Source organism: Scyliorhinus canicula, chromosome 21, assembly GCF_902713615.1.
Source record: "Scyliorhinus canicula chromosome 21, sScyCan1.1, whole genome shotgun sequence".
Lineage (NCBI taxonomy): Eukaryota > Metazoa > Chordata > Chondrichthyes > Carcharhiniformes > Scyliorhinidae > Scyliorhinus > Scyliorhinus canicula.
The window spans coordinates 52,541,022-52,562,185 of NC_052166.1; the positions used below are offsets into that span (position 1 = coordinate 52,541,022).

The following is a 21,164-nucleotide window of genomic DNA, read 5'->3' on the forward strand; positions in this document are numbered from 1 at the left end:
TCAGGGAAATTAGAAATGGGCAATAAATGCTGGCCATCCCAATTTATTATGGACCAGGGTTTATAGAAAACCAAAGTATACCATGGAGTTCACCTGACCTACAACTTTTAATAGAGTTTGGTTATGGGGAGCACAAGGGCCCACTTTACAGGTGTGGTGCAACAGAGAACTAAAAGTAATTTTAAACAAAAACAATGTTTATTCCATGAGTCCAGTTAACATTTTATAAACGTACACAGTAAACAGTTTATCAACTACCAACCCTGAACACCCCCCAAATTTACAGTACTCTATAGATAACCCTTAATGACTTCCCAAACAACATCCATAAGTTAAACCCTTTTTAAATAGACAGCAGGTTTAAATTCTCTACATAAACAGGTATTACTTTGAAATCATCAAGTGATGTGGAGACATTCTTTAGATTGCAGAGAGAGATTAACATCTTGCTGTGAATGCAACTCTCCAACTCTGAAAATGAAACTAAACACACTGCAGCTGCCAGTTCAAAACAAAAGTAAAAGCCAGACTGACATCCCAGCTCCACCCACACCGACATCACTGCAGCTATTTGATAAACATTAATTTCTTAAAGGTACGTTCACCTGACAATGTCAGTCACGTTCACATACGGGCACAGAATTTTAAAAAACAATTAAATGGCTAACCTTTTCAGAAAAGCCTATTCTTTACCATAGTAATTTATTAGTGATTTTCAGCCCCACTCACTTCTCTGTCCATGCTCCATACAATGATGGGATAGCCTAGTCCCGTCCCGCCCAAAGTGAACAGACCCGTTGCTGGTTTTGTCAAATGTCCTGTCGCATACGTCACGATTCCTGTGGCAGGCAATTCTGGGCTGCCCCCCCAAGGTATTAACAAACACATTTCACAAATCCCAACTGCCTAGTCTCTGGCTCTCCATTAAAAACAATTCTTCGAAACCATTGATCTGTTTGAAGACACCCACACATCCCTTATCTACAGTCGAACCTTTACTCCTTTCATGGTTGATCTCCTTGGAATGCACCTACATCTTCACACTTTCAAGTTTAGAGGGTACAGGTATGAGTGGCACAAAACTAGTTGAGCCATCCATCACCAGGGTTATCGGCAGCACGGCGGCACAGTGGTTAGCACCGCTGCCTCACAGCGCCAGGGATCCGAGTTCGAATCCAACCTCGGGTGGTTGACTGCATGGAGTTTGCACTTTCTCCCCGTGTCTGCGTGGGTTTCCTCCGGGTGCTCCGGTTTCCTCCCACAGTCCAAAGATGTGGAGGTCAGGTGGATTGGCCATGCTAAATTGTCCCTTAGTGTCCAGAGGTTAGGTGGGATTTTAGGGATAGGGCGGGCTGATTGGGCCTAGGTAGGGTGCTCTTTCAAATGGTCGGTGCATATCCGGTGGGCCGAATGGCCTCCTTCTGCACTGTAGGGATTTTGTTATAATATGTGTTTCTGATTCTCACTCTCAAAACTCATCAGTATTACAGAATCATCTGGAAACCAGAGATAACCGTTTCTTTTCCCTGCTGCTAACCATCTCTCCACCCCCATTTCCTCCTGTAGTTCATGGATTGCTTCATTACGATATTGAGACCATCTGATCATCTGTCTCTGGAGTCCATACCTTTCCCTTACTCATAAAGCCAATGTCACAGCGCCCCCCCCCCCAACCCCCAAATCTCCCCAAGCCCTAATCCCCAACTGTCCTTCTCTACCTCCAGCTTCCCTCATCCTGCATCTCAGCCCCACCTGTTGAGGGTGACAGTCAAAGAGCAGTCACACTCATTGACTGCTCTTCCGCTGTCAGACCTTTTGTGGCGAGGTCGGCCTTAATATCCTCTATTTTTGGGTGATGGGTCTGGTGGGGTGGGCCCTCATGGGAGGGTTTTGTTAGGTGCCATGTTTCACATGGGCCTAGCTTTAAGGGTTGTTGGATTGGGGGTGGGGGGTGGGGGACGTTAATGGTAATCTTGGGGGCTAGTTCTTCCACCTCTTAATTATTGTGGTGGCGCTGGGCTCGGCCAGGCCCAGTGTCGCAGTCATTAGCCTGCTCCTCCTCGGGTGGTGGCACCTCCTTTGTGAGTGCCCTGGGGGTTCCTGGGGTGGGTGATCCACATTCGGAGTGATGTTGAGGTGGGATGGGTCTGAAGGTGGAACCCTGTCTTTATCCTTGGTTAATTCCTCCTGAGAGTCATGTGGGCCCACGTGGCGGTTGGTTGCCGGTCTTTGTTTTGTCCTAATATGGTGGATGCAAGTGTTCTTACAGTTCTTGTCCTTCCTCATTTTGTCTTTGGGCTTGGCGAGGAGGAGCGTTCAATGTTGGAAGGTGGGCTTTGGTGATGGGCAATAGATATCGATTTACGTTGGTTTTTGGGTGGCCGGGAGGGGGCGGGGGGTCATGCAGTTCCCGGGGATCAGACCTGCCCTCCGTCCCAGGGCACCCCCCCCCCCAGTTTGGGGGCTGGTCTGAGGGCCCTCCCATCCTCATGTGGGTTCTCACCCTATCTCTCCGACTGGAATCAGGCTATTTTCCTCGAGTCCCGGGTCTTGATTCCAAGGTTGCGTTTTGCCCTCTTGGGGGCGGTGTTGGTGTTTTGATGATGTGTTTAGCCTTTGGTCCCGGGGCTGGGAAATGGGGTTTGATTCTTCACTCTTGGCTCTTGCTCTCGTTTTACTTTCTCTGCCGGTGACCCTGGGTCTGGTTGTGCTCGGTCCTCCCCTTGAATTTGCCCTTGTCGTTTGCCATCCTGAATGTGAGGGTGGTGCCCATTCCAGGCTGGGTTTGGGGAAGAGTTCAAATTGCGGTGTTAGAGTTCGCCGAATTCCCCTTCGCACTGGAGTTCTCGGCTGTTGTTTTCCTTCTTCTGATTTTAAGCTATGGGTGTGATCTCGGTCTAAATTGTTGCCTGTATCCTGTCCGGGGGCAGACGGGTCATTTATCTGTGATGGGGACGTGTTGGGGATTTTGTCCCTGATTTATCCGGTCTTGTTGTTCCTAACGCTGTAATGGTTGCTGCTTTGGGCCGTGCCTGTTGTACATTGACATCTCCAGCTGCCTTTTTGCCTTTTGTGCGCATTTGTGTAAAAATTTTAATACTCCAATAAGTAGACTTAAAAATAAAGAAGAAATCGTTGCTTTCTGTGTGTGGAGGTTTTATAATAATGGTGTGTAATGAAAATTAAATCACACCGTTTATAGGAACTTGCTGCATTTGTACATTAAACCTGCCACAGGAAGTTAGGGTTGGAATATTAGGGTGTTCTTGATGTGAAATTGATAATCCACCTCTCTGGCCCAAAAGAGGGAACAATTGAAACAGTTTAATCTTATTTTACGGGCGGCACGATGGCGCAGTGGTTAGCACTGCTGCCTTACGGTGCCGAGGACCCGGGTTCGATCCCGGCCCTGGATCACTGTCTGTATGGAGTTTGCACATTCTCCCCGTGTCTACTTGGGTCTCACCCCCACAAACCCAAAGATGTGCAGGGTAGGTGGATCGGCCACGCTAAATTGCCCCTTAATTGGGAAATAAAAAAAGAATTGGGCACTCTAAATTTATAATTTAAAAAAATAATCCCATATTACATGGAATTGATTGTTGTTTAAAGGTTTCAACAATGTCAAATTAAATTTTTTAACCTTTTTGTCTTATTTTCCTTTCTGTCACTTTGTTCCCTCTCTCAATCTAATCTTTCTTTCCCTCTCGTTATTTCTCTGCCTGTAACGAATTTGAAATTGAATTCACTGCCTTCAAGTCACTTTCTTCACCCTCCCTCAGCTTCATTTCACAACCTCAAATCCTGGATCTTGTTGGCTGCTGTACTGCTGGATAAAGTGCACAAAGGCCCGGTTTTGCACAGCCATATTTGGTGCATGAAATACGTCCAAGCTATATTAGCTCATCGGGCATCTCTGGTACCCAAAATTCATGTTTAGGGGTCAATTTAAGAACCTCACTCGGAAACCGGCCTTTGCTGGGCAGAGCAAGCACAGATTTCTAGCTTCTTCTGTAGCCTAAGCCACCACTCTTAACACAATCATAAGCTGAAGTTCTATCACTGGCTCCACAGCATTACTGCTGGCCGCTGCTAATGGCCCACGCCCCATCCCTTCACCATCCAAGGGCTTATTTGAGGGTCGCTGCTTGCACGAAGCTCCACAGACTGACAAACTGCCCAACAAGGAATCTGCAGCTCACCAGAGCCCAAATATGGATGAGTTTAGTGTCCCAGATACCTGGCGTGCAGTCTGATCTCATTGCTTATTCCACAACCCAAAGACGGGCCTGAAGTAGTTTGTAGGCCAATGCATAACTTCACCCTGAAAATGTACATTTGTGGCACTTTGATGATACCAAGTTCAATTGATAAATAAGCAAGGGAGGAAGCGGGTGGGTTCATTCAAAAGTTTGTTGTCAATCAGGCCAAACAGCTTGGTGAACAATCAATTTAAGAGCCTATGGACATTGTGATTCTGAACATTTAGCGTTTCAGGGTTTTTCTTTCTGCACGTTTATTAATGGCTGCTTTTGTTAAGGCCCCCACCCCAAGTATAGCACATCAATTTGTTCCTTAAAGCCCCCAAATTCAGCTGACTGGAAAAGACGGTTTTCTGATTGGTGGATTATGAATAAGCCACGAAATAGCCTTTGGAAGCCCACTTGGCTCATGAACTTTAAACAGATGAATGTCCAAACCTGTAGAAATCGGGCGAACACATAAATGCGGAGACAGGAATTGGCAAGAAGGTTTGGGATCAAAGGAGTCTGCAGGGTACCTCTCTGACACCCTGCTTTAGGATATGTATTTAAATTCACTGTATTCTTTCTTGCTTTGAGACTTTGGTGCATTAATAATGCAGTCTCCAGACAGTTAACAACATTGCATTGGCTTGGTAGTGTTTGAACTTTCAGTCGTATGAACGTTAGAACTCCAGTTCCAATATGATTCAAAGTGAACAACAACAATAATTGTATCCTAAAGATAGTCAGCCTGTTTAATCAAAGTACCTGATAATTTATTTCCTTATGGGTTTCTGTTGAATTAATGATTTTCAGATCAATCTCATCACATGGTAACTCCTTGGTGCTACAGGATTTCACATCCTTGTCCATTGTACCGTTCTGTTCTGATCCAGGTAACTGGTGACCTGTTTGAAGGAAGTGGGAAGGTTAGACTGCTGAAGGGGCTGAAGCCAGTTATGTGCATTGGATACACTTCCAGCAACAACTACTGCTGCTGAATACATAGAGATACATGGAGTCTAAAGCACAGAATCCCCAGTGATCCATGCTGGTCCACACCAGCCTCCCGTTTTTCTTGATCTCACCACATAAACATATCCTCCCGTCTCTTTCTCCATTATGCGGTAATTTGACTTCCCCATCAGTATATTTGTTGTATCCGTCTCAACTACTTCTTGAGGTAGCAAGTTCCACATTCAAACTACTCACTGGGTTAAAGAGGTTCCTCTTAAATTTCTTACTGAATTTAGTACTGACCACCTTATATTGATTACCTTTAGTTTTGGGCCACCCTACAAGTGGAAACATCTTCTGTACGCCTACCCTATAAAACCCTTTTGTTACCTTAAAGGTCTCCATCAGGTCACTCCTTAGTCTTTTTCTTTTGTAGAGTAAAAAAGCTTCAGCATGTTAAGTCTTTCCTGATAGTTAAAGCCTCTCAGTTATCAGATCATCCTTGAAAATCATTTTTTAATTGCTTCTCCAGTGCCACTATGTTCTTTTGTGATGAATCTAGGTATTTCCGATATATTGTATTACATGTGTTTGGTGCAGTAAGTGTTAAAAGCCTGTTAGCGTGTGTGTGACTGCTGAAGTAGTGTTGTTAAAAATCCTGGTTTACAAGACACTCTAGCTACAGAGGTGCAATTAAAGCGTCGTAAAAATGAAATCATCTTTCATTCCAACCATGCATATTGTTTACCTGAAGTACGGTTAATGGAATTTTGTTCAGATAAAGAAGGTTCCCTGGGGAGTAGATAATGAGAGATATGGGGCTGGATTCTCTATTTCATGGACTAAGTGTTGACGCCAACAAAGCATGTGTGGTCTTTTACGACCAAAGATTCTGCGGGAAATCCTCACCAATTCCAGGATTGGTGAGGGGTCTAGGCATGGCGCCGTGTGAAACACCCGGCTCCCACGCCAGAAATGGCCGGAGAATGGTCGGTCTCTGACCGCTCATGCACACGGCTGACTACCTGCGGTGGTCGTGCCATACAGCACGGCGCCGACTGTGTGTTGACCCGACACGCCATCCGCAATCCCACAGCTCACCCCCTGGCCACCCCCATACCAGTTTCCCCCAGCCCTTGTGGAAGCCCCCCCCCCCCCGGGCCAGCAGCATGCACCCGGCCGGGTGTGGCGGTGTTGGACACATTCCGCAGCCACCACGCCGGGTTCCCGCACAGCTGAGACCACAAGTGTCCCACACCGTCGGGAACCCGGCCTATCGGAGGTGGAGCACCATGGGAGGGCCGGCCAATGATGTGCCAACGCCCTTGCAATGACGCCATTTCCGGGATGGCGGAGCATGGCTGACAGAGTCAAAGCGGCGCCGGCCCTGATTTGGGCGTCGGAGTTAATTACGATATCGCCATCGGGCAGCGGAGAATCCCGCCCATTGTGTTTACCTTTAGTAAGATGATGTAGTTAATGGGAGAGGCCAGGGGCTGAAACAGCCAGGTGTTGAATTTCAAATCAGTTAAAGATTTTTCTGTGAACAGACTAACAGTTTTTCCTCAAAGAAGTTTAGATGAAAAGATTTTGCTTGTGAACAGAACAGCAGTTTCTGAAAAGGCTGGCAGGTTAAGCAATAGTTTGACACAGGTAAGAATCAGCAAGTTGGTTTCCTGAAGGATCTCTCCCTCAAAGTGGTTTAGCCAAGGCATTTCTTTACAGCAAGTTTTCCTGGGTTAGTTAACTGTATTTAAAAGTGGATTTTGACCCGAGGTGGATTTTCTTGAGTGGAGATAAAAGGTAGCAGTTAGGGTTTTGTGTTTCATTGTCATTGTTAAGCATTTTTAACTGGTAATTGTCAGCTGTTTTCTTTATGATGTTAACCTTAGTAATAAAGTTTGTTTTAATATACCATATCCCTATTTGTGTGCGTAGTCACGTCCGGAGATAAGTATCCTTTCCTCACAGTCTAGCAAATTAAATGAAATATTGGGATTTCTGTCTGGTACCCTGGCAACCACTGGGAGCTGGTCTGGGATTGTAAAACTTTTTATAATGTGGAAACCGGAACAGTGGACAATGTTGTTCCAAGTGTGGTTTACACTGTATTTCATCAACAGTTGACATTTTTACAGCAAAGCTGAGTTCATCTGTTCTTATTCGCCATCTGGAAATTACTGCTGCCAACTTTCAGGAGCGTATTTCCTTTCTGCTTAGCTCTGAACACTGACCGACACGCTACGTTTCCAAATGACAGATTCCACGTAACTGGAATCAACCATTCAAATAAGGAGCGTTAGTTCCACCACATCAAGTGAGCCTGGCTTCACTGGGCAGCTGCACCTGCCAGATGGACATCAAGGTATCTCCCAGAGGGGCGGGTTCGTTGGAAAGGCCGACCTTACCTCCAGCGAATTGTTCTTCCGTTGCCTGGTCGCTTGCGCCATCCGCCTGCCCATCTGCATTTTGTTCAGCGTGTTGTAAACTCAGCTTATGACACACCTCAAAGGCCTGTCCCACTGTACGGACAATTCGCATTGCCTGGCTCTGAGGCAGAAAGATTGATGAACTGTAGATACGCTTTCAAATCATCCAAACAGAACAGTGTTTTATAATTTTGCTGGAATACTAGCATTTACATAGCATAACAATCAAAAACAAATCACAAAATCCGAGTAGCATATTACGTTTGAGGTCACTATTGGTACTTTGGCAAACAGTACATGATCCAAACATTAACATGATTACAAGGCAAATATATTTTATTCCACTTTCGATTATTCTAAGTATAAAGTGCATTTCATTGTAACAGAGCTGGGTGCAGTGCATTTTCCCCACATGCACCAGCTTCAAAGCCAGTCCAGTTATTGAAGTGAGTCTCATTTGCTTGCTGCAAGGATCCGGAGTGAAAGATGTCTCAAGCCCAGAGGTGGAAGTGGCTGAGGGATACACTCCTGTGTCTGAGGTATACACTGCTGTGCCTGAGGTATACACTCCTGTGCCTGAGGTATACACTGCTGTGCCTGAGGTATACACTCCTGTGTCTGAGGTATACACTGCTCTTCTGAGGTATACACTGCTGCGTCTGAGGTATACACTCCTGTGTCTGAGGTATACACTGCTGTGTCTGAGGTATACACTCCTGTACCTGAGGTATACACTTCTGTGTCTGAGGTATACACTGCTGTGTCTGAGGTATACACTCCTGTGCCTGAGGTATACACTGCTGTGTCTGAGGTGTACACTGCTGTGTCTGAGGTATACACTCCTGTACCTGAGGTATACACTTCTGTGTCTGAGGTATACACTGCTGTGTCTGAGGTATACACTCCTGCGTCTGAGGTATACACTGCTGCGTCTGAGCTATACACTCCTGTGCCTGAGGTATACACTCCTGTACCTGAGGTATACACTCCTGTGTCTGAGGTATACACTGTTGCATCTGAGGTATACATTGCTGCGTCTGAGGTATACACTCCTGTGTCTGAGGTATACACTGCAGTGTCTGAGGTATACACTCCTGTGTCTGAGGTATACACTGCTCTTCTGAGGTATACACTCCTGTGTCTGAGGTATACACTGCTGTGTCTGAGGTATCCACTGCTACGTCTGAGGTATACACTCCTGTGTCTGAGATACTCCTGTGTCTGAGGTATACACTGCTGTGTCTGAGGTATACACTCCTGTGTCTGAGATACTCCTGTGCCTGAGGTATACACTGCTGTGTCTGAGGTATACACTCCTGTGTCTGAGATACTCCTGTGTCTGAGGTATACACTGCTGTGTCTGAGGTATACACTCCTGTGTCTGAGGTATACACTCCTGCGTCTGAGATATACACTCCTGTGTCTGAGGTATACACTGCTGTGTCTGAGGTATACACTCCTGTGTCTGAGGTATACACTCCTGTGCCTGAGGTATACACTGCTGTGTCTGAGGTATACACTGCTGTGTCTGAGGTATACACTCCTGTGCCTGAGGTATACACTGCTGTGTCTGAGGTATACACTGCTGTGTCTGAGGTATACACTCCTGTGTCTGAGGTATACACTCCTGTGTCTGAGGTATACACTCCTATGTCTGAGGTATACACTCCTGTGTCTGAGGTATACACTCCTGTGTCTGAGGTATACACTGCTGTGCCTGAGGTATACACTCCTGTGCCTGAGATATACACTCCTGTGCCTGAGATATACACTCCTGTGCCTGAGGTATACACTCCTGTGCCTGAGGTATACACTGCTGTGTCTGAGATATACACTCCTGTGTCTGAGGTATACACTCCTGTGCCTGAGGTATACACTCCTGTGTCTGAGGTATACACTCCTGTGTCTGAGGTATACACTGCTGTGTCTGAGGTATACACTGCTGTGTCTGAGATATACACTGCTGTGTCTGAGTTATACACTGCTGCGTCTGAGGTATACACTCCTGCGTCTGAGGTATACACTGCTGTGTCTGAGGTATACACTCCTGTGTCTGAGGTATACACTGCTGTGTCTGAGATATACACTGCTTTGTAAGAACAGATGCACTTTTTTATTCAATTCAAGAAAAAAAGTGCAGCAATGTGCAAAGCACAACGGCTGCAATTCAGAATTTCTGGTGGTATGACGGCCTGGCACTGCTGGGGTCCGCACATTAAGACAGACAGCCCAGGGAGAATACTGATGAACGTACATCGAATTTACAGAACATAAATAGGCTTCTTGGCTCAACAGGTCTCCCCTGGCGTTTATGCTCCAGGGTCTCCTCCCACCTTATTTCATCTCACCCGATCTGCACATCGTTCGATTCCTTTCTCAATCGTTACAATTATGAGCTTAATGTATTTTAGGACCGTCACTTTAAATTTAAGGTAAATTACACAGTGTGGTAGCAAGTGCCACATTCTAATAATAATCTTTATTATTGTCACAAGTAGGCTTACATTAATACTGCAATGAAGTTACTGTGAAAATCCCCTGACGTCACACACCGGTGCCTGTTCGGGTACACTGAGGGAGAATTCAAAATGTCCGATTCACCTGACAGCACGTCTTTCGGGACTTGTGTCAGGAAACCGGAGCACCCGGAGGAAACCCACACAGACACGGGGAGAATGCGTGGACTCCACTCAGACAGTGAAAGCCGGTAATCCATCCTGGGACCCTGGGGCTGTGAAGCAACAGTGCTAACCCCACTCTCTCAATTAAATACATTTCTCCTGAATCCCTAACTGGATTCATTAGCAACCGTCTTTTATCAACGCCACCAAATTTTCCGAAGTGGAAACATCTTCTCCACCTCCACCCAACCAAATGCTTTCATAATTGTAAAGACCTCCATCAGGTCACCACTGAGCCTTCTCTTTTCTAGAGGAAAGAAACCCCGCCATTTTAGCCTTTACCAACCTTCAATAATGGATTCTTACTTCAGCAACAAGTTAATATTTATGGAGAAAGGTTTTTCTTCTGAGAACTTCTGTTCATGGAAATGGAGCTGTGGTTCCTGCACTGAATATAAAAATCATGCACACAAAATTTAAGAAAGGGTTCATACCTTTTTTTTTGATTTAAACACATTGCATCGGAAGGTATTGTTGATGCCATCCCTGGCAATGTAGCTGAATATCTTCAAATCCTGGGAATCATGTGATACATAGAATATTCTAGAAACCAGGAAAGAAAAAGAAAGTTGCTCATAATTAGCAACAACAGCATGTCAGATTGATGCCAAGTAACAGCACTTCATGACTTACTGAAAAGGAGAGGCGGAATTCAACCCAAACATTTCGAAGTGTCATTTTGGGCGAGCTTGGCCGGGTGTTTCTCGCTGTCTTTTTGGGGAGATCCAGGCTGCTATTCACCCAGACTTTGGGTGCGACTACCGGCTGTTCAGGCTGGCAGGATATTCCACCATACCGGCCCACGGGTTTCCCGGCAAGGAGGGGTGCAGTCACCAGGAAATCTCGTTGACATAGATGGGGATGGTATATCCCGCTGGCGGGCTGCCTCCAACGTTGAAAAACACGCGGTGGGTTGGTCAGTAAATCCCACCCGTAGTCACTTTTTGGGGCCTTGGGGAGTTACTCCTCCATCCAACCCACACTTAAAATTTTGTTCATCACTGGGGAGCTGATTCTGCCGCCGAGCTGGCTCCTCAGACATGGGGCCACCATTTTGAAAGGACGCAGAAAGGACCCAGATTGCGAATATCTCGATGTCTCAAGCGTCACGAATCTCGTGAGAAGCTTCGAGAGAGATTCACTGGCTTTGAACCGGCACCAAGTCGGGCGCGACAAGGCAGGAATATAGGCCCGACGTTTAAAAATACAGGGGGAGCGATTCTCCGCAAATGCGGAGAGTCGTAAAGGCTGCCGTGAAACTGGCCGTGTTTCACGGAAGCCTCCGCGCCCCCTCCCGGGACCCGATTCTCCCCCCCTGGGCGGGGCTAGCAGCGCAGCCCCGCGAAGCACGGCATCGCGGGTGTAGCGACGGTTGCTAAGCCCGCGCGCCGAGCATCACGGCGGCTGACGCGCACGATGACGTCAGCCGCGCATGTGCGGATTGGACGGCTCCAACCCACGCATGCACGGATGACGTCATCACGCATATGTGTCAAACCCGCGCATGCGCGAGCCGTCATGCTCCTCAGCCGCCCCGCAGACTAATTCTTGCGGGGCGGCGGAGGAACAAAGAGTGCGCGGGTATCGGACCCGCTGCCCGCGATCGGTGCCCACCGATCGCGGGCCCATGCCACCCTTGCACGGCCGTGGTGCGGCCATGCCAATCGGTGCCATGGTTGTCTGGAACGGCACTTTGCGGCCGTTTTCACGAACAGTGAGAACAGGTGTGTTTACGTTCGTGAAAATGGCTGTAAAGGCCTGGGAACTCGGCCCATCAGCCAGGGGAGAATCGCTGTTCGCCGTAAAAAACGGCGAGCAGCGATTCATGTCGTGGGGTGGCCGGGGGGGGGGGGGGGGGGGGGGGGAATAGCGGGAGGTCGGGAAAAATGTTGGGAAGGCCCTCCCGCTATTCTCCGACCCGTCGTGGGCAGCGGAGAATCGCGCCCAAGGGTTATTTCTTAACACCAATGCAATTTAATCTGGCTCCCAGCTGTAATTAATATGGAATAAAGGAGCAGGAGTAGGCCATTCAGCCCTTCCAACCTGTTCCACCGTTCATTATGATCATTGCTGATCATCCAACCCAGTAACCTGTTCCCGCTTTCCCCCAATATCTTTTGATCGTTTGAGCCCCAAGAGCTATATCTCACTGCTTCTTGAAAGCAGTGGGTGGGATTCTCCGGCCTCCCAGCCGGGTGTTTCCCAGCACCGGGAGGTGGCGCGCAGTTCGGCGGCAGTAGGATTCTCTGCTCCCGCCGCGGTCAGTGGGAACTCCCATTGAAGCCAACTCACACCGCCAGGAATCCCGGGGGAGGGGGGGGGGGGGGGGTGCACTGCTGGCGGGACCAGATAATCCCGCTGCCAGAGGACAGCCGGAGAATTCTCGCCAACAATGTTTTGGTCTCAACTACTTTCTGTGGTAACGAATTCCACAGGCTCACCACTATCTGGGTGAAGAAAGTTCCCCCGTATTCTTAGGCTGTGACCCCTGGTTCAGGACTCCCTCACCCCTGGGAACATCCTTCCTGCATCCAATCTGTCTAGTCCGGTTAGAATTTTACATGTTTCTAGGAGATCCCTCCGTTCCTCATTCTTCTAAATTTCATCGGATATAATCCTAACTGACTCAATCTCTCCTCGTACATCAGCCCCGCCATCCCAGGAATCAGTCTGGTAAACCTTCGCTGCACTCCCGCTAGAGCAAGAACATCGGGCACAATTCTCCGCAAATGCGGAGAGTCGTAAAGGCTGCCGTGAAACTGGCCGTGTTTCCCGGCAGCCTCCGCGCCCCCTCCCAGGACCCAATTCTGCTCCCCGGTCGGGGCTAGCAGTGCGGCCCCGTGAAGCACGGCATCGCAGGCTTAGCGAACGTCGCTAAGCCCGCGCACCAAGGGTCATGGCGGCTGACGCGCATGATGATGTCAGCCGCGCATGCGCGGATTGGACTGCTCCAACCCGCGCATGTGCGGATGACGTCATCACGCATATGCGCCAAACCCGCGCATGCGCGGGCCGTCATGCCCCTCAGCCGCCCCGTGGACTGATCCAGCGGAGTGGCGGAGGAACAAAGAGTGCGCGGGTTTCGGACCCGCTGCCAGCGATTGGTGCCCACCGATTGCAGGCCCATGCCACCCTTAGCATGGCCGTGCCAATCGGTGACATGGTTGTCGGGAACGGAACTTTGGGGCCGTTTTCACGAACGGTGAGAGCAGGTGTGTTGGAGTTCGTGAAAATGGCCGTAAAGGCCTGGGAACTCACGGTAGCATGGTGGTTAGCATCAATGCTTCACAGCTCCAGGGTCCCAGGTTCGATTCCCGGCTGGGTCACTGTCTGTGTGGAGTCTGCACGTCCTCCCTGTGTGTGAGTGGGTTTCCTCCGGGTGCTCCGGTTTCCTCCCACAGTCCAAAGATGTGCGGGTTAGGTGGATTGGCCATGCTAAATGCCCGTAGTGTAAGGTTAATGGGGGGATTGTTGGGTTACGGGTATACGGGTTACGTGGGTTAAAGTAGGGTGATCATTGCTCGGCACAACATCGAGTGCCGAAGGGCCTGTTCTGTGCTGTACTGTTCTATGTTCTATATGTTCTAACTCGGCCCATCGGATAGGGGAGAATCGCTGTTCGCCATAAAAAAATGGCGAGCAGCTATTCGTGTCGTGGGGCGGCCGGGGGGGGGGGGGGGGGAATAGCAGGGGGTCGGGAAAAATGTCGGGAAGGACCTCCCGCTATTCTCCAACCCGTTGTGGGGGGCGGAGAATCGCGCCCATCCTTCCTCAGATAAGGAGACCAAAACTGCACAAAACTCCAGGTGTGGTCTCACCAAGGCCCTGTATAGCTGCAGCAAGAGATCCCAGCTCCTGTACTCGAATCCTCTCGCTATGAAGGCCAACCTACCATTTGCCTTCTTTACAGCCTGCTGCACCTGCATGCTTACTTTCAGCGACTGGTGTACAAGGACACCCAGGTCTCGTTGCACATTCCACTCTCTCAATCTATAGGACATTCAGATAATAATCTGCCTTCCTGTTTTTGCTACCAAAATGGATAACCTCATATTTGACTGCATTGGTGTTTCCCAATTCACTAGTTTCAGCTGGTTTAAGTTCAAAAGCACCACATACGTTCAAGAAAGGTACAGGACAACGGCCGTCTACAGCTTTTTATTCCGCCCGGTCCCACTCGTATTGAAAAGCACTAGCAGGCCTGACCTTCTGCGGCAACTTTAATTATATGCACACTTTGTAGAGTGCTAATGTATCACCCCATTCCTCACCCACAGGATCTGGATGTACACTGGCTCTGATCCTAGATCCTGCCTACTTTGTCCCAACTTGTCTACACTCAAGCTGACAAATGCTTACGTTTCTTTAAGCGATTTCTAGTAAGAACATGGTTTATTTTATAAGCCTGAGGAACAAGTAGGAAGAAAAACAAAATATCAAATAACTGAATCCAAACAAGTTAGGAAATGCTAAGAGACAAACTCTGAATACGGAAAAAAAAAAATTCATGTTGCTGTTTTTTTGGAACCACATTTGAACGCTCATTGATCTCCCCCCCCCTCTCTCTCTCTCTCTCTCTCTCTCTCTCTCTCCCCCCCCCCCCCCCCCCCCCCCCCCCCCCCCCCCCCCCCACTTTGCTTTCTGGTGAAAGTATTATTTTGCTCACAGAAACAGCTACTGAAGGTTTTCCGAACAAACTGGGAACTCTGCCATAGGGCTATTGGCAATGATTGACTGGCAATTCTCCACAGGCAGATCTTAACTCAGTGATTAAAAACAATGTGAATTCTAAACGGAGATCACTCAGGTAGATGCAGGAAGCATGTTTCTCCTCACGGGGAAAATCGAGAACCAGGGGTATATTTTCAGAAATGCAGGGTCGCCCATTCAGGATGGAGATGAGAAGTAATTTCTTCTCCTATAGGGTTGTGAGCCTTTGGAATTCTTTACGTCGGGGCGATGGTGGCTGAGTTATTGAATAGCTTCAAAGCTGTGTTGGACAGATTCTTGAACTACAAGGAGGGTCAAGGGTTATGGGGAACAGGTAGTAAATGAAATTGAAGCTAACTTTGATCTTATTGAATGGCAGAGCAGGCTGAATGGCCTGTTCATGTGAGACCGCAGCTCCCGATAGCTGAAGGATTCCTGGGAACAATTTATTCACCTCCAGCTCCAGACTAGCTTTAATATTCTGCGTTAAGCAGCAACGGGGACACAAAAGGAGAGGGAGCCAATTAAATGATTGAGTGCAGCACCAACATGCCCTGAACATACACACCAGCAAACAACAAGAATTCAGGACGTCCAGAATTCAGTTTCAAGATTGCTCACTGTGGTGTCTGGCGCCTTTAAGGGGCGATCGGCTAATAGGATCACACAACCTGGAAAAAATAATTGGCAGGGAACTAGGGAAGGAGTTAGAACATAGAACAGTACAGCACAGAACAGGCCCTTCGGCCCTCAATGTTGTGCCGAACAATGATCACCCTACTCAAACCCACGTATCCACCCTATACCCGTAACCCAACAACCCCCCCCAACCTTTACTTTTTAGGACACTACGGGCAATTTAGCATGGCCAATCCACCTAACCCGCACATCTTTGGACTGTGGGAGGAAACCGGAGCATCCGGAGGAAACCCACGCACACACGGGGAGGACGTGCAGACTCCGCACAGACAGTGACCCAGCCGGGAATCGAACCTGGGACCCTGGAGCTGTGAAGCATTTATGCTAACCACCATGCTACCGTGTTGCCCGTTCACCCTAGCAAGCGCGGGATTTAGCCTCAGATCGATTCCAGACAGCCACGAGCTGCAAGACCCTGTTAGGTAATACATTGTAAATAAATGTTAGTTTGTATCTAGCTCGTGAGTCAGAGCTATTACAATGGCAATAATAATAATCATTTATTGTCACGAGCAGGCTTCAGTGAAGTTACTGTGAAAAGCCACATTCCCGTCTCGGGGAGGCTGGTACAGGAATTGAACCCGCGCTGCTGCCTTGTTCTGCATTACAAGCCAGCGGTTTAGACCACTGTGCTAAACCAGCCCCTGAGGATGAGGATGCAGCAGACGATAATGCAGGGGAGGCAGTGGCGTAGCGGTATTGTCACTGGACTAGTAATCCAGAGACCCAGAGTAATGCTCTGGTGACCCGGGTTCAAATCCCACAAGGGCAGAAGGTGAAATTTGAATTCAATAAACGGCGAATGACAACCATGAAACCAATATTGATTGTTGTAAAAACCCATCTGGTTCACTAATGTCCTTCAGGGAAGGAAATCTTCCGTCCTTACCTGGTCCGGCCTACATGTAGCTCAGACCCGCAGCAATGTGGTTGACTCTTAATTGACATCAAGGGTGGGCAACAAATGCTGGCCCAGCCAGTAACCCCCACATTCCATGAATGAATAAAGAAAAATAAATGTGGTCCCAAGACAGTGAGTACTGTTGAGGTTGAAGTCAGATTACGAAACAAGGCAAATACCTCTCAAAACAGAAAATAAAAAGTGACTCTCAATTCCTGTTCTCTGTGAAATTGAAAGTGTTGTAAATTACTGTTGGCCTCTGGCACCTCAACAACTAGAGCCAACACTTTACCAACAAAAACCGATATTGATAATGCACCTTTAATGTACTACCCCACGCATCTCACAGGAGCTTTATTAGGATAGATCACCACCTCATAATTTAGCACGGTACTTGTTTTCTCTAAGATGTACCCTACCTAGAGGAAACAGGCTAGTAGGAGAAGGGTTGATTCCAAGAAAAAAGAGGAAGAAAAGGAAGGGAATGTCTAGGTGGCTTGAAAATTGAAGTTACTGGAAAATGAAAAGTCTGGTACTGGACAGAGATATAAATACAGACGATTCTGAGCCGAGGACCTTCCGGTAGAGCACACATGACGACTGTACCTGTAAATAGGGTCGTGCACCACCAACATCTTATTCGCATCCCATGTCCACTCCTTTCTCTAGAACAAGATTACAACGTTTGATTAAAAGATGACCCCTAATACATACACAAAGCATAATCCTTTAGAGGCTGAAAGAACTCTCACCTCAGTCAATGGCTCATGACACCTGAGCCCACATTGCAATTTTCTAGATCAGGAGCACACACTTGAACAACAAGCACTTGCTTTGCCGCTCAATTGAGTGGAAGGTTTTTAAATGAAGGAACTGTGGCTTCCTGGGGAAAGTGTGAATATTTAGGGATGAGCAATACATGCTGGACAATTAGCCGTAGCACCCTGCAATGCCCATCAGTCTGAGTGCCAGACGGGAGCATGCATTCGATTGTGGTGCGCTGCTCGCACAGCACGAAGCTTGCTCCATCATAATGATCACAGTTCACATTACTCGATGGTAATGCAAAACTCCTGGGACTGGATTCCCTGGTCCCCCAGCCACGTGTTTCTCGACGGCGCACCATTTGCTAGCGCCCAGATTTTTTACTCCCGCCTCTTGTCAATGGGATTTCCTATTGAAGACATCCACACCGCCGGGAATCCCGCAGGCGGGAAAAGAGAATCCCGATGACCGGAAAATTCCAACCATTGGGTAAGACGGTGTCTGTTTACAGGAGACAGCTGTGAATCTGAACCTGAGGGAGGAGGTGATACAGCCCAGAGTCTGTATCTCAAGGATTTCCTTGATGCATGATTTGTTTTGTATCCTCACATATCCTTGCCAAAAGTGGGGTCACAGGTTTACTCCATCCAAACACCGGGAATAGTTGGGAGGGAATATTTTGTATGGTTTAACACTGGATGAAGGGCTGCTGTTGATTGGATTACCACTTTGATGGGAGCAAGAATCTCATTGGTACAATCCCAGAGGTACGGTTTTCCCGAAAGTGCAAAGGTAACAATATTAAAAACAAATTGTGTATCAATAGGGCTTACAGATTTAGGATGTTTCCCCTAAGTTGTATTGAACAGCCGGAAGGCAGAGGTCGGTGTCTTGGGTATGAGAGAGCCAGGCTTTTGTGGTGACGTACAGCTATCATTAAAACAAATGATACTGATAGCATGCATTTCCCATTTTTGGGATGCAAGGCCGTCTTCTACTGCCCATATCCAGCTGCTCCTGAAGAGGTGGTTGTGGGCCAGCAGTATGTGGAGTGAAGGCATCCCAAAAATATCATCATATAGGGTGTGACTGGATTTAGACCCAGCAATGATGAAGGAATGATTAATTATACAAGTCAGGTTGGTACACTCAACTTCCCAATTAAATGTAACGGGAAAGGTGGGGGTCTAAGGATACACAAAGTTCCCTGAAAATGTTCTTCCCAGGCAGCAGTACAGAGGGCAGCAGTCAATGGAACAAGAAAGCCATCAGATTTATTGTAGGTGTAAGGGCAGCACGGTGGCGCAGTGGGTTCGCACTGCGGCCTCACGGCGCCGAGGTCCCAGGTTCGATCCCGGCTCTGGGTCACTGTCTGTGTAGAGTTTGCACATTCTCCCCTTGTTTGCGTGGGTTTCATCCCCACAACCCAAAAATGCGCAGGCTAGGTGGATTGGCCACGCTAAATTGCCCCTTAATTGGAAAAAATGAATTGGGTACTCTTAAAATTAAAAAAAAAGACTTATCGTAGGTGCTGACTAAGCTGCAATGTCTCTTTCCCCAGGCCGTTGGCATAGCAACAGCTGGATGGGCCTGATGGGTTTACACTGATGTCAGTCATAGCATTGAACCCAGACTCTGAGCTAATGGCCCTGAGAATAACGTATGAGGGCTGAAGGCAAAAACCAACTCAAAGAAACAGATCAAGGTTAACAACAGCAATTAACACTGGAATCTCTCAGGAGAACGCAAAGTGATGGACTTGCCTTTTGCTTTTTCCTCAGGACGACCTTCACTCCGTCCACGGACACCACAATGCTCACCTTTTTCTTCTTAATGTTCTTGGCTTTGAACTCGTACTGGGAATAAAACAGTATCGGTTTTACATCACGGCTCAATTGAGGCTAACAGCTGTCAGCAGCAGATAAGGGTGTGTGAGCAGCAACAATAGTTGTGGCAGTGAATGTGGGAACATGCTCCAGAGGGTCACCAGCGAGGGTCAGGACTTTCAATGGCCCCATTCAGCTTGTTGCAGCCACCAGAGAAATTGTTTTGTGCAGACAGCGTATCGATAATGCGGCATTTACTAACCACTGCGAATCGGTAATAGAAAACCTCACTCCCCAGGAGTGCTACCTTTTGATCCAGGTGAAGCGAGAGGAACGAGCTCTGTTATTGAACACACGCACTTACTGATTTGCAAAATTAGCTGACACTGCAGATCAATCAAAATAGGTTTTGTTGCTGGACGAATAGCAACCAGTCGGATCCAAAGCAGGTGGACAACGATTAATCTGATTGCAGTCACGTGACTTTTGTGCCACTTTGGATGAGTCTGGCCACAAACAATATTCAGATTCGACCAAAATACATTGTGGGGCCTCGTTTCCCACAACTTCACAAGATTTCTGCCAGTTCCGTGATGTGGATACTGCTCTCAGTAAGTGCAAAGCCATGGGCATTTTCTATTCTGTATCTGTATCACTGACACTGGGTGAAATTCTCCGGCAGGGCTGGATTCTCCGATTCGGAGGTTAAGTGCGGAGTTTCCATGGAAAAGAATCGGCACCGCTCCCTTACCGATGCTGCGACCGGTGAGGAGCCAGCAGCCGCGCCACGTAAAGCCCCCGGCCTCCACAAAATAAATGGCCGGAGAATGGGCGGGTCTGTGGCCGCGCATGCGCACGGCGACGAACTGCGGCGGTCGAGCCGTAAAACATGGCGCCGGCCGTGCGCGGACCTGACCTGCGAGATTGGACTTCAGAAGCATCTACTTCATCAATTCTACCAGTTACATCCTCAAAGAATTTCAGTCGATTTGTCAAGCAAGATTTCCCCTTCCTAAATCCATGCTGACTCTGTCCGACCTGCCACTGTTTTCTAACTGCTCTGCTATAAAATCAAGATAATGGATTCTAGAATTTTTCCCCACTATTGACGTCAGGCTTACTTGTCTATAATTCCCTGTTTTCTCTCTACCTTTTTAAATAGTGGAGCTGCGTTAGCCACCCTTCAATCTGCAGGAACTGTTCCGCAGGATATAGAATCCTGGAGGATGACCACCATTGCATCCACTATTTCTAGATCCACCTCCTTTAGTACCCTGGGATGTAGATTTTCAGGCCCTGGGGATTTATCAGCCTTCAATCCAATCAATTTCCCCAACACATTTCTCTATGAGGACTTAAAGTGGGTTGGTGCAGACCCGATGGGCCGAATGGCTTCCTTCTGTATTGTATGTTTTACTGATATTGATCGCCTTCAGTTCCTCCCAACATTACTGGCATCTTATCTGTGTCCTCATTTGTTATGGGGCCCTCCTCTACAGGAGGTCTGTGTGGGGGTACCTCTATCTCGGAGTTTCTTTGGGGGGAGAGGGTGAGTCGGGTCCACCCCGTACTTGGGGGACAGGCCACAAAATCCAGGGATGGGGGGCTGATTTGCGATGCGGCGGGTGGCCAGCGCGGGACCTTACTATTGGGCTCAAAATGGCAGCCCAATAGCGGGATTCCCTCTGACAGGAAAACATAGGGCGAAATTCTCCGTTCCCCGACAGCGATTCCGTAATCGGCGATCCGGCGGAGAATCCCTTTTTGCAACAAAATCAGGGGCGGCGCCTGTTTGACTCGTATGCCCCACCCTCTCTGAAACAGCGTCATCGCGGCGCGCGCCACACGCCGTTGGGACGGCCTCAGCGCATCACCTGAAGGCCCTCCCCCAATGCTCCGCCCCCGATGGGCCCAGTTCACGAGGGCGCAGTTCACTTCCGGTCCCAGCCGTG

General features: G+C 48.2%; 1 protein-coding gene across 2 annotated transcripts in view; it reads right to left on the minus strand.

Moving 5' to 3' along the window:
* si:dkey-34e4.1 (carboxyl-terminal PDZ ligand of neuronal nitric oxide synthase protein) overlaps nt 1–21,164 on the minus strand; it is a 126,503-nt gene that overhangs the window by 17,253 nt on the left and 88,086 nt on the right. For both annotated transcript variants that reach the window (XM_038781898.1, XM_038781899.1), the window contains exons 4-8: nt 19,150–19,242; nt 17,228–17,286; nt 10,746–10,854; nt 7,610–7,751; nt 5,013–5,152 (exon numbers count right to left, since the gene is read on the minus strand). In XM_038781898.1, coding sequence (XP_038637826.1) covers nt 5,013–5,152; nt 7,610–7,751; nt 10,746–10,854; nt 17,228–17,286; nt 19,150–19,242 — 543 coding nt within the window. The remainder of the gene's footprint in view (nt 1–5,012; nt 5,153–7,609; nt 7,752–10,745; nt 10,855–17,227; nt 17,287–19,149; nt 19,243–21,164) is intronic.